The 14,063-nt window shown below is 45.2% G+C and overlaps 1 protein-coding gene across 1 annotated transcript in view; it reads right to left on the minus strand.

Annotated features, from left to right (window-relative positions):
- ERBB4 (erb-b2 receptor tyrosine kinase 4) overlaps positions 1-14,063 on the minus strand; it is a gene marked incomplete at its 5' end in the record, with an annotated part of 449,003 nt that overhangs the window by 17,382 nt on the left and 417,558 nt on the right. The window contains 3 exons of the mRNA XM_062579354.1: positions 8,247-8,417; positions 10,801-10,898; positions 13,574-13,720. Of these exons, the coding sequence (XP_062435338.1) occupies positions 8,247-8,417; positions 10,801-10,898; positions 13,574-13,720 (416 nt within the window). The remainder of the gene's footprint in view (positions 1-8,246; positions 8,418-10,800; positions 10,899-13,573; positions 13,721-14,063) is intronic.

The raw sequence follows: 14,063 nt of genomic DNA on the forward strand, positions 1-14,063 counted from the left end.
CATTGAGAATGAAATAGAGCACATCTCCGCTGAAGACTTTACAGCAGTAATCATTACAGCACGCTGGCCTGAACAGGGAGCTCTTATAGACAAAGATGGGGTTTAAAAATAAAATAAAAAAGCCTTCCCAAAATCTGAATAGAAACTTGATGATAATCTCCTAATTTTATTATGCAAGGGGGAAAAGAAACCCATAATTGTGCACTCTTGGTCTCTTCTAGCAAAGAATAGGCTTCTTGATGAAATGCTGAGTTGATTTAGAGCAGGGCTGCGGTTCTGGCGGCAATAATACTCTAAAAGAAATAACCATCCAACTGATTTGGATAAAATAATCATTTTTTAACATTCTAAATCTAAACTTCAGCTGCGCTCCCTCCCACTTCTCCCCACCCCATCTTTGGAGAGTCTCTTTATAGCTCCGAAAGCCCTTTCCCCCCCCTCCCCAACACGCGGCGCTCCCCAGCCTCGGCGCTTAGCCCGCGCAGACCTCGCGGCGGCTGGCAACAGGCGGCCGAGGCGGCGCCGGCTCTCGCCCCCGCCCAGGGCACGGCCGAGGGCGCCCCGCGCTTGCCCGAGGGCGCTGCCGAGCCCCCGCGCCGGGCGCCGCCGCTGCCTGCCGGGGCCGGGCCCGGGCCGGGCCCAGCGCGGCCCCCCGGCCGGCCAGGGCGCCCCGGCGCAGAGCCTCGGCGCGCTGCCGGGGCCCTTCCTCAACCGCCGCCCCTTGCGTTTTCAGGTGGCCTCGTTAATTTAATAAAATCATGAGAAACCACTCCACAGAAACTGACATTTTTCACTGGCAGCTTCTATTTTACAGCTCATGGAAAAACTTCCCCCAGCTCCCGTAATTATTTCCTGACTCTTAGTCCATTTCTTCCATCTACTGCATAATGCAGAGTTGTTTAGCTTGCTTTTTTCCAAGAATGCCTCATCAGTGCAGCGTGGAAATTTTTATTACTTACTTACTTTATGTCTTTTGACTTTTTTCTTTTCAGGAGAGAAAAGAAAGTGGATCAGCTGTGAGCTCTCTTGACTGTTAACACAGCCAGCAGCTATTCATGGATTAAACAGATGCTGCTTGCTTTTAAACCAGTTTATACTAAAGCGCGATACATTTACGTGCCATACGTCAAGGTTCGATGCAATAAACAGCTACAGTCTCTTCCACCAACCCCTCTTCCTTTGCTGGGAGAGTTAACTTGTAGTAGGGAGTCCTGTGACCTGGTGATTTGTTTTTAAAATAGATCTTAAATTTGTAGAAAGGATATGTTCAAACCAAAATGCCATTAAAAAAAAAAAAACACCCTTCAAAGTCTCATTGAATTTACATGCCTGGATTCAGGAGCCTGAATGTGATCGAGAACAGTTAACATGGTAAAAATAACAATAATAAAAAAAATCTTGTTTGAAGGCACTTGGCTGGCAAAAGCATGAGGCAATTTAGCAAGTTGGTCCTGATAATCTTACGCAGGCTGAGAAGGGCTCAGTCCTTGAGAAACACCACTGATTTCAGTCGGCCCTGTTACAAAGAGACTAATTGCCATAAAGCACTTTCAAAGACTACTGTGTCAAGAGCTGAATATCATATATTCTGTTTGAGTCCTACATTTGAATTTTTTTCCTTTTCTCCTCTAGCAAACTTAGCACATTTGAAAAAGGTATTTCAATACCCATATTCTAAATATATATGTATTTTGTGAGAAGCTTTCCTTTTTCAGGTAAATTATTAAAACTGTTTTTTTTTTCCCATCTAATGCATTTTACAGTGCATTTTTAATGTGTTTATTCTTTCTACTTTGTTCATCCTGAGCAATGAAATTAGCCCGGCTAGTACCAGTCTGGGATCTCTTCCTGCTTTTCACAGACAAAAAGCTGCTTTGTGCTATGTACTTTTGCAAAAAAGCTTAAAAGCAGACACTCCTTGTGGAGTATTTCCCAGAAGGAAAAGGTTACAGTAGGTAGAACATTTGGGACTGTTGGTCAGACACCGCCCAGGCACTAACAGCTACTCAGACTTCCTAATGCGAAACGCAGAGCACAGCGAACAGGAGACTCCCACCGCCAACTTGTCACTAAAACACAGGGAAGCAGAAAAAGAGAATTATAACGCTGAAAGGGAGCTCGGGAGAACTTCCAGAATTGCTCTGAGGTTTGCCTGCAGTAGCTGCAGTGTCTGCTACTCCGTTAAACAACTAGGAAAATCCACACTATGTTACCATCTAATGAGAGGTGCACGGAACGGGTTTATAAAAAGTTTCAGTGTTCCTAACTAGTCAGGCAGGTTCTGAAGAAGCGAGCGCGCTGATGGGGAGCTGCTGTCAGCATAATCTTCGGAAATGTTATCAAACCCTTTGATACAATGTCTGATTAGCTTACAACTTCCTCTGCTCTGGCATGGGGGATTTCATTGCAACGCTTGCATAAGGACTTGCAACAGGGACTAGCAGAAAGGCGGAAGAACGACTACTAAGGTTTTCAGGTAATCTTTGATCACCTTTTGATTACACGAACGAAGAATTAATGAAATGAGACAGTATGAACTGACATACAGATTGCAGTAATGAGCATCAAATTTAAGGAAAGTTTTGGCCATATTAGTTGTGGGAAGATATTGCAGAAGCAGAGAGGTGGCAAACACCGCAGACCGACCTGAACGAGAGGGAGACGTCAGCGCCGTTCTGCTTTAACAGCAAGCAAGTACAACTGCTCTGCTGCTTAACTCCCCGAGCGCGGAAGACTTCCGATAACCAGCAGTTCCTTCACCTAGCACAAAAAAGGTGTCTGGTGGACAGGATCCAAATCCTACTTCAGTGTCAGCCAACTGCCCGGCAAGACCTTTCTAAGCTGCGATGCGCTCCCCATCCCGAACAAGACAACCAAGACAGTCCTTCCGAAAGGAACTCCAGCTCAAACAGGGTTTCTGCACGTGAAGGGCAGACAAAGCGCTTGCAACGGTGACATCTAGCCTTGGTATCTCTTCCCACCATTTATCTTTGGGATGGAGTAAGGTTTGACTGCGTTGGCCCCACGCGGTCTGCAGGAAGAGCCAGCTCCAAGAGCTTTGGCGGCGATGATTAACTTCCTTTGCTTACACAGAGGAAGCGGGGACCGGGAGCGTAACGCAAGGCACTGATTGCTCCTAAAGCCCTGGACACCTGGTGACTCCCTCCTGCCTTCTCCTTTGCCGAGAGGGAAGGACGCAATCACCCGCTGCCCGTTTTCCCCATCAGCAGCAGCAACGCCTCACGCAGCGCTGCTGCGCGGGCCGGCCCCTGGGAAATGCCCTCCGAACTGCCTCCCTGCCCCGCTAACCGAGCACAGCGGCGCTTGCTGCTCCCCACCCGCCCAGGCTGCTGTATTTCAATATGCAGAAGAGGCCAAATTAGACCTCAGGTCTGACCTTTTACTGCTGGAGCACCATACACGCCTAAGAAATTCATCTCTGTTGCTTTAGAGGCAAATTGAAGCCACTTGATTCTGGTAGCAATCTCCTGGGGTAAACAGTCCCCACTGTCCGCGAGGAGCTTTGCAAGGGAAGCCGCCACATCCCTCTGAAATGGATCTAAAAATCACATACAACCTTCTCCTTCACAGTTCTGTAATTTCAAAATGCCTACTTTCTAAATTTAGAAATCAAAACAAATTAATCATAGAGATAAGCCCAGCTTCTCTCTGGACTGACTGTCTCATGTACGGACATGTACAGATACTCAGCCACGAAATGCTTCCAGGCCTACTTCTGCGCCAAAGCAGTCCCAGGGGTACAGCAGAACCCACTCAGGCAACTAAAAACCGGCTCTGGGGTACCAGATCCTGCATTAGCTAATCAGCACGATCTTCCTGGACGTATGCATTAGACCCCTTTCCTAAAAATCTAGCTTAGTATTTAATTGATTTCAAAAGTATAGAGCGTACAGAGTAAAATTACAGGGAAGCATTAGTGAGTAATAAACAGCACAGACGGTTTTCAGCGGGAATTAGCCAAGGATTTAGAGCAAAAAGTATCATGGGGTTCAGGGAGTGCTTTCTGTATTAATATTATCTCTGCGCACACAGGCTGTGCTCGTTACAAATACCTGAACGAACCACCTAATGGCTGTGAACGTAGGACACCGGAGCACTAGCTGAAGCCCTGCGCTTACGGAAACACTGCCGAGGATTCAGCTCACCTCTCGGAAGCACAGAGCTTCCAAAACTCCCTATTTCTAGGCTATTTCCAGACAACAGAATACAAAACACACTAGTGCGAAGCCAGTGTGGGTGCGATGGACTGCCGAAGCCGTGCCTGAGCCTTGCACCTTCAGCAAATCTCAGTAACCCCTGGAGGCAGAAGGACGTGGCACTGTCCGAGGGGGCTGGAAACCTCCCGGCAGGTTTCCCACCTCCCAGGCTTCTTCCTGCGGGCTGCAGTTCTGTGCTATTAAGTCGTATCCAAACAGCCGCAACGCTCGCGTGAACTGCCAGCCCAGCACGCCCGGAGGAGGAGCACAACAGCACGCCACTAGCCAACGGGCTCTCTCCTTCCTGAAAACACAATCAGAATAACTAAGATGGGAAACACAGCGTCTTTCAAGCTTCTGGTCTCTGAAAAAGAGACACAAAGATCACGTAGCTGTCATCTGTGCGTTATACTTGACCAAACTGCCTGGCAGTCTCCCCATAAAATTTTATTTGCTGGGAACAGGGAGCACAAACTGCCTAAGCTGTATCAATTCATTCGGCGTTTATGGAAGCGGCAGCACCATAATGAGCTTGTGCAATATTAACACTCGCTACACCAAACAAGCACAAATCGCAGGCTACCCGAAGGAAACCCGGAGAGGACAGAATCGGAGAACCTGCGCACAGACAGCTCCGGCGGCATTTCGGTGCCGTGCGATACCTGTGGCTGACGTCCCTCCGTACTCAACTATGTTCGGTAGATGCAATACTGCCTGAAAGGAGACACTGGCTATTTTGTTTCAAATCTACATGAATCCTCACCGGAAGAGTAGTTAATGCACCAAGAAGCCTCAAAGTTAGAAAGATTAATAACCCTATCATGAGACGGAAGTCAATCTCCAGAGCTGCTACTGTTCAGCTAGATATTCATCAGCAGCTTCTTTACCCATCTCCTCTTTTGTCCTTAAAAATGACCCCTCTGTAAAGAGGCTCCAGCAATGAAGGAAAGCACCGTAAAGTCAGAAGGGGTCCAAAAACATGGGGCTTGCAGCTGGGTGCAAGTTCCTGTCGCCCAGCTGCCCTCTCTGAGGTTACCTGGGTGAGAAGACTCGGCACAGAGCTTGAAAATTTCTGGCAAAGAGTAATACTGGATTTGTGTAAGTGCTGGGTTGCTATATGATGCCAGAGGAAAATTCCCACCAGTAGGGAGCTACTGAAACAAGGGTACAGAGTTGCTGCTGTCATTACATTGAACTGCAAAGCTCCCACCGACTTCAGCGGTCCGAGAGCAGCGTCTCGCACCGAGACGGAAATTGCGCGCTGCGGTGAGGAGACATCACATCAAGAACGCGACGGAGCCTCTCCCTGGGGCAAAGATAAAGGCCTGGGCTCCCTCGCTGCAGCTCTGCTGCCTTCAAGGGGACTGTACGTGTACAAGCAGCTGCGACAGCGGGGTTTAAAGTTGCGCAAAGGCTGTGAGAAAGTTACTTGAATTTTTACATGCTGATAATAAAAAAAACTTCAGTGTTTGCTTTCCATGAATATCCCAGTGACTGTGTTGGCTGCCCAAACAGCACAATTTAAATAACTCTTTCAGAATATTTACTCTAGGATTTTTGGTGGAATTAGTTCCCAGAGCTCCAGCTGACTTCCCTGCTGTTGAGAAGGCAGGTAGGTTTTCCTATTAAACTCTCCTCCTTTAAATTTGCCCTAGTGGGGCAAATAGAGGCCTAGCGTTTCCATCATAAATATGACTGTGAGATGAATCTAGCAAACCTTAAGAGTCTGACTCTGCTCTCTCAACCCTACGTTACGGTAAATGGTCAAACTCCAGTGTGTAAAACTAAGTTACACTGATTTACATCAGCGTGAACGTGAGCAGCTTCCAAGGTAACTGCTGTTGCTTCCTTCTTTCCTCAAAAGTTGGCAGCAAAGAAAGCAGAATCTCTCCAGAGACAGCCAGGAGTAAAATTAACTTATTTCAGATCAGCATCAACAGTAAAAATTAACTCTTGTGGCTATAAAGAGGAAGCTTACCGCTTATTGCTAAATAACGCATTATTCCTCTCTTGAAGGTAGGAATTACAGAGCTCTGGAAAGGAGAAGGGAAAATGCTACATCCTTACTCTCGATTGCTCTGCCTTCCAGTGATGCAGGACAAAAGCCGGGCGGATCCCACTCAGCCAGCGGGACCGCAGCCCAGCCTTTTCCCAAGACTTTTCTAACTCCCCTGGATTCCCAGTGTCAAAGAATATCGATGTCGTCACGATTCGCTTGCACGGGACTCCTCGCTTCACTGCGGCTGTCCTCCCTGAAAAGGGGCTCGACGTCCGAGACGCTCCTGGATACAAGCTCCAGGTCACTTTTGTTAACTGGATCATTTTATGAGCTATGGCAAACGGCACTATGGAAGAGCTGGGACACTAAGTGGTATTTCAGTTCCATTGCTAAACTTAAAAACAGAGAAACAAAACTGTTCACACGAACTGAAGATTTTAGGGAATTAAAGAATTTATATGTTTTGTACGGGGTCATCTCAGAAAGTGTTTTCATTTTCCAAGTCACTAGCCTCTTAAAAAAAAAAAAATGCAAAGGGTCTATTTTAAAAACAAAACTTCAGGTCTGTCAGTTCAAATCTACCCAGGTTTTTTTAAGATTTCCTGTGGCCTCAGGAAAGCTATTTCGTTCTGTTTTCCAGACTAGCCATGTGATGGCGAGAACATCAGCGTAAGCAGAACAGAGTTTCAGTGACATATTTTAAACTTATTTTTGTATTTGCCTCCTTGCCTTTAAAAGCAGTAGTAACTTCCCTATGGATTGACTGCATATCATTTAAGATTAGTGCATCACTTTATGCAGAAAAGGCGAGAGAATTTCATGCAGAGTAAGGTCAGAGCATAAAAGTCACCAGGCTTCAACGCTGTTTGCTCCTTTACTCCCCTTGTCCCTGCCACTCGTGGTATACTCAGTTCAGGCCAGGGTGTGAATTTGGAACTATCTGGATTGAGGAGAAACGTCCAAAAGGTTTCTGAACCAACAGGAGTAAATACCAGAATCTGAATGGTATTTAAAACAGGACTTTCTGCTAAAAGGAACGTAAAGAGGAAAAAGAAAAACACATCTAGACTGCCAGGAAGACAAAGCGCCGCACAGCAGCAGGCCAAGGTCGGGGCTCCAGGCAGGCAGCCTGGGGAAGCAAAGGGACCGAGGCAAGCAGAGCTGCCTGCTGCAGGGCTCCGGCAGCACCCAGGGTGGCGCGGCTGGGACAGGAGCCGTTTCAGCGGACCTCGTGCAGCAGGCCCGAGCTTGCTGCGGGAGCTGTCAACAGTCAGACAGAAAAAGGCACCTCCAGAAGGTGACTCATCCCCCTCTGAATGTCCAAGGCAGGCCACTGGATGCAGCCACCTTTCTCCAAAGATACGAAACGAAGTCCAGATGAAGAGCTTAGATTATATCCCTATCTTCTGGCTGGTTAGGGTTACACGAGCTGAGTTCCATACAAATTCTCTCCGTGCCTCAGTTCCCCCTGTAAAACGAACAGCATTTCCTCCCCGACAGGGATGGTGCAAAGATAAACATGCTAAGAAATGTGATGTGCTCAACCAAAACAAACGCTCATGAAGGAAGGCCATGAAAGCACCGCACGTAAACGGGTAGAGGGCTGGGTCTGAAGCCTGGCTCGATGCACAAAAGCAGCATTATCGATATATTCCAGCTGCCCTCAGTTGCATCAGTGCCAACCCTGTCCAGATAACTGGATTGCAGGGATGGGAGAATCAGAGCAAGGTACTCGCTGGCCATGAGGGCGCCGGACAGAGAAACAACACTGCTCGACTTGACAAGCCTCAGCTGTGCTGTTCAGGAGAGGCAGGTCAAGCCAAGCCTTTGCTTGCTCAAGGCCAAGCCACGAATTCATAATTCACTGAAGCACAACAAACAGGGAACCCAGTGACATCTCCGCTGTCGCTCCCCTTACAACGGGAGCTTGTACTTTCCAAGGCAGCTCAGGCCTGTCTGTGACTAGTGCACTTAAACTGCTACCTGTGCTTTTGTAGTAACCAGTATTTTCTGTCAGAAATTGATCTTACCCTGTTGGAATCAATTCTTGTCCTAGAAGTGTAGATGGGAGGAGGGATGTTGAAGGCTTGAGGAACAAGATACTCTTCAGCATCCATCATATCTTCCAGGTCTTCTTCATCGAGAAGGTTTTGGAAGAACTTGCTGTCATTTGGGCTTGGGAGCTTCATACGATCGTCTCCCTAATTAGGTTATGTGGAGAGCAGAAAACAGCAAAAAAGACAGATTAATTTCCCAGCTGGGAGCTTCAGCCTTCTTCATGTCCTGGCAGGCAGGCTGCAGGGACCTCACATGCTGCTTTGATTGTTCTAAGGCACCACATCCACATCGTTTTTTTTTTTTTTTTTTTTTTTAAAAAAAAAAAAAAAAAAAAAAGAAATACCATGACAGAAAGGGAATAACTGCATAAATCAAGTAGAGTCATTTTTTGGCATTCTAGTGATCGAGCTTTTATTCTTTCTTCTCCCTTTTTCCCACACAAGCTCAGTTTCTGACCCCAGCTCTGTCACAGCCTGATGTATTTTGTGAAATATCTCAGCTATTCAGGCTCACATAGGGGGAAAACAACATGGAAGCTGCTGGGTCTGGGAATTTGCTTTATTTTCATTCGTGTTTTTAGGGACTCAGAGGCTGTATTTCCCTCTCATCCATACAGAAGGCTCTGCGGAATGTAACAGCGCTGAAAGCAATAAAAATCAAACCAGATAACAACAAACAACAGCAAGGATTAATATTTTTATTTAAAAAGCACCTACAAGGTGGCAGTGCAAGTCAGGGCTGCATTTTGCTCAGTGCCAGAAAACATCAGAAAAGGCAGCCAATGCCTCCAACACCTAACAGCCTGTAGAAATGAGGCTCAACTTAACTGTAGGGAGAAAGAACAGCATCCCACTCCTCAAGAATTATTACGCCATGTGCCAAATATATATATTTTTATATATACACATGTGTGTATATCTGTATGTGTGTGTGTGTATATACACACATATATATACATACACACACACGCCATGCACACAGGCCAGTTTACAAGCTCAGCAACAAGTCTGTCATTCTTTATTGTATTCGGGAGGGATGAGGGAGCCACAGCAGCAAACGTGGTCTATGCTGATAACAAGGATCACTGGAGAAGATGCGTCCCCAAACGAAATACTCACTAGACTATGTAACAGGGAAGGGGAGAGGAGAGAAAGGGAGGGAAGAGCAAGAGCTATTTGGAATGGGGAAAGATGTCGTAATGAAGGAAGTCAACCAGACTGATATGTCTGCAATCACTTTCATCAGCTGACCTTACATTTTGACTCAGCAGGGAATACTGCAAGAGAAATTCTATGTTCAGCATGATTCTTCTTGACTTCTCAAATATACTTTACTTCTCCTTAAGCTGTAAGACAGCCCTGTATTTTCACATTGTGCAGGCTGGCACATCCACACATTGAAGTGACGGTGACAGTAGTGCCAGCACCATTTCCATTTTGCAGTGCTCGCACACTGGGACCATTTAAGGACCTTACCTAATGTACTGATTCATTTTTTGTGGCTGGAGTCTCAGTTACAGCTCCAGAACCTATGAGCATAGCTTGTTTTTCCCAAAGGAGTCAAGCATTACGGTATCACACTCTTTGAATGAAAACTTTGGCGGGGGGGGGGGGGGGGGGGGAATTGAGAGGGCTAAGTGAGAAAATTCTCCCCATTTCTGCTTTTCAGATGGGGGAGAATCTGAGAGCAACTACATTTTGAGAAAGGATGCCAAAAGGGGCATCCCTGAAACTCTAATTTTAAACTCTTAGCTTTTTTACTGGTGGTGATCACCAACAAAATATAAAAAATGAAACTTCCTGTACTCACATAAACTACCGCAGGCTATTGAAGAATGTAGAAGCTAAAGAAAAATATCTCCACAGACGCCTGCCTGTGCTCAGAGCATCTGAGCTTTAACGGGAGGTAGGCAACAGCTATTGCTACACTAGTATTTCCAGGGTATCGCAGTGATGCTGTAGGTCTATCACAGGGACTGTGAAACACTGCAAGCTGTACAGAGCCTATGCAATGTATAAGGAGAACATAGGGGGAAGTTCCTCTCTAGCCTTAGAGAAGCACCAGTCTCATCCGACTCCCTGTCCTCTGAGAAACTTCTGTTTCGACTATGCAAAAACCTTTCTTATGAGCCTGACAGCACAGGCAGGAGTCTCTGCAGGATATTCCCCTTTGATTAGCCCAAGCAATGACAGAACGGAGCAAGACCTTGGTCTAAAGTAGGTCCACTGATGGACAGATCTCGTCCCTAAATTCAGTAGAGGATGCAAATATTCAGCAGCTTGCAAAGCCAGGCCATGCATATATGTTCATAAACACAGGCTGAAAAGGCAAGTTTCCAGTGCTTTTTAATGTTTCAAATGATTACACTGGCTATTTGACTTCATTACTGCATAGCACTACAGTCACTGTGCTAGCTCTGTTTTGTCCAGGTGCTCTCAAACTTAGGAGGATCAAAGGCAGCCCTCTCAACAGCGGGCTCTGGCAGACAGAATTCAGTTTTTTCGCCAACGTTGCAGAGTTGCTTACCTGAATAACCAGGTATCTTTGAGGGTCGCGAGCCATTCTGGAAAATTCAGCAGCCAGCTCCTTGAATTTAGGCCGACTGTCAGCATCAATCATCCAGCCTGTGGACAGATCAAAGACAGGAAATAAAATAGTTAATTGTCAGGGAGATAAAGCGTGCAATTTGTAAAAACGTACTAGTCTGAAGTGAAAAGATGTCTTTGATAGTTCTGGCCCAGAGAAAAGATAAAACAAAGAGCCCAGGAAAACAGAGAAGAAATCTGTGGTGCATCTGAAATGGAAAACATCTGGTCTTGGTCAGAGGAGACTGGATGTTGCACACTCCATGAGTATCTTCTTAATTTGCTCTCTCCTGTTCCCCATCCCCAGAACACTGACAGTAACAACACCTTGCAACTTTTCTGTGTCCTACTTATTCAATCAGGTATCAACTCCGGCTGTCTTTTATTACAGATCTAATACAATTAATCCCTGATCTCCTCTTTACTAAGTTACCAGTAAATACAGTTTTTAACTGATCTACTAGTCCACTGCAGCTCAGATTATAACGAGTTGTTCAACAGATCTGCAAGATCACTGATCTCCCATCCCAGCTTTCAGGTAATTCTGCATTAATGTGTCTGCATCATTAACACAGCCTACACACAAAGCATTAAGTACTATTTTAATTATGCCGGGATGCTTCTCTGGCTCTTCATCCTCCAAGAAATGCTCATTAGGAACAACAGCTCTCGATCCCTTTTAATGTTTTCTGCAAAACAAGCAAGGAGTGCAGGCATTCACCACCAGCAACTAGTCTATCTCAGTGTCAGCCCCTTCTCACGGGAGATTCTATCAGTTGCTTCCCCAGAGCATGCTGTTCCTGGCCAGGGAAGCTGAGAGAGGCAGGCCTCATCTCCTTCGCTCTGTTTAACTGAAGAAGTGGCCAACGTAGAAGGAACAAAGCTATTAGAGCTTATAAAGAACTTCACACTAACGTTACAGGACTGAACGCGTACATCTAGCCACGACTTTCCTCCTTCCAGAAAACCCAACCCGCCAGCACTAGCTTCTGTTCCCTGAGGATTGCCGCACTCCCATCAGAACTGCCACCGGCTGGAGCATTTTTGCACTCCATCAGCGTTCACCCTGCGCACTGCTCAGACAATTTTCAGCCCTATTTGCGCTTATGCGTTAAAAGTCTGTGATAATCCAAGCGTCCTTCCTCTCTACCTCCCAGATGTGCCAGAGCACATTCAGACTGCTAACTGTTGAGAGCCTGGTTCTGCAACATTTCTTTCTAAATAACAGAAGAGAGGTATACTATCTCCTTGCTGAAATCACCAACACATGGCTTAAATCTTATTTGGTTTCAGTAAGACAGAGTTGTCTTTAGTGTCGGAATGGAATCGTAAGGAGAACCGATTTAGTAAAAACTTCTGTTTTTTTTTCAGGGTAACATTTGAGACAATTGTATGTCAGCAGTCTTTATATCAATGTGTGAGAATAACAGATGGTTGATGTTGAAAACGAACTCCTCCTATACATTCCTGTTTCTTTGCTGGTAGTACACTGCAGGTACCAGACAGTCTGGGGGATTCAAATCTTGCCTGTTTCTGGGAATATGCAGCCTGAAGTACCTTAAGCCATGTTGAAAATCCCTCCACAGTACTCTGCCCAGGTGCCTGACGGAGTCATGATACTCCCTAATCTCTGAATTAATCTAAGGATAGTTCCTTTTAGGTTACTGCCAGTTCTCTGTTTCTTGAATTTCTTCATGCATCAGAAATCAAACAACCTAGCATAATACACGTGGTGCAGTGCACTACTAAGCAGTGCAGTCCTCAATGCATCAACAGAGGGCTGGCGTAGAAGGAGAGAGAAAATTACATATATTCCAAAGACAAACTCCTGATTTGGACAGGGTATTCACACTACAAGCTTCACTAACTACAAGCAACTCTAAGCAGAATTTCATTCAGAAGATAAGTATTTACCTCCTCCTGTTTTATCTTCTTTCTTCCAGTATTTTAGTGTACAAAGCCAAAGGGAAAGGCCCATATCAGATGGATGAGATGACTGTATGTTAATCTCACTTAATTTAAGTCAGAAACACCAGAGAGATGTTCCTAATTCTTTTTAAATTAGAAGCCTAGTCTTGGAGGATACAGTCACTAGCGTGGGTATATTGGAGATAAAAGGGTAGGAAAAAAACATGAGCAAACTGTTTTCTTTTTTTGCTTAAGTAAAAATATCCATAAATTATTGCACTGGACTAAAAATGACAAACGAATTCCTCCTGTCCGTGGAGTTTCTTATATTAATGTAATGTTGCTTATTGTTATTATTATTATAAACAACAAAAGAACATTTATGCTTTTTATCCTCAGTATTTTGAACCAGCATTTCTCCTCACCGCCTTCACTGGTTGACTATCCACGTACCATAATTGTGTTTAATACTATCTTCTTTAACATCACAATCAATTGTCGTGGAAATGACAAGGGTTTACAATAACAATCATACAATTTTGACTTCACAGCAAGAATGTGAGATACCATCTGACAGTAATGAGAAGCTGAGCCACCTCAATCCTTCATGGCTAAATTCATATCTTTTGCAATTGCAAAAAACGTGCACGCAGTGTTTAAATGTAATTTACAGAATCTTAGGAAGCTTTTGTTTTGAAACAGCGTGCACTATTACCCGGCACTGTCAGAGACTGCAGCTATAAATGTTCTAAAATAGGATTCATTCAGCGCTGAGTACGGGGATACTAAAAGCTACAATTACTTACATTTCACCATCACCATATAAACATCAATAGTGCAGACTGGGGGCTGGGGCAGCCGCTCGCCCTTCTCTAAGAGGTCCGGAATCTCACGAGTCGGGATTCCATCGTATGGCTTCCCACCAAAGGTCATCAGCTCCCAGATAGTGACTCCTAGACAAAAAAAAAAAAAAAAAAGTGTTAAGACTTAAGGTCACACCTTTTAGATTCCTTAGCAATTTCTTACAGGTCTGTATTGTGCCTGAGCTCTGGACTGAAAAACGATCACCGATCTCTTTTTCACTGCATTTAAAAAGACTTAAGTTTGGTCTGTCAAATAAAGAGCTCTGAAAAATGGTTAAGCAGCGCTTTGTGTTAATCTCTAAATGCAACTCCCTTGTTTTTATTGGCACAAGAACATACATGAGAGATCTGAGACGCAAGAGAAAGGTCTAAGAGAAATAAATGGTGGGCAAGTAAATGGATGCAACAACAAAAGAATGCATCTTGCTCTTTT

This window comes from Rhea pennata, chromosome 6 (assembly GCF_028389875.1).
Source record: "Rhea pennata isolate bPtePen1 chromosome 6, bPtePen1.pri, whole genome shotgun sequence".
In the NCBI taxonomy this organism is placed as follows: domain Eukaryota; kingdom Metazoa; phylum Chordata; class Aves; order Rheiformes; family Rheidae; genus Rhea; species Rhea pennata.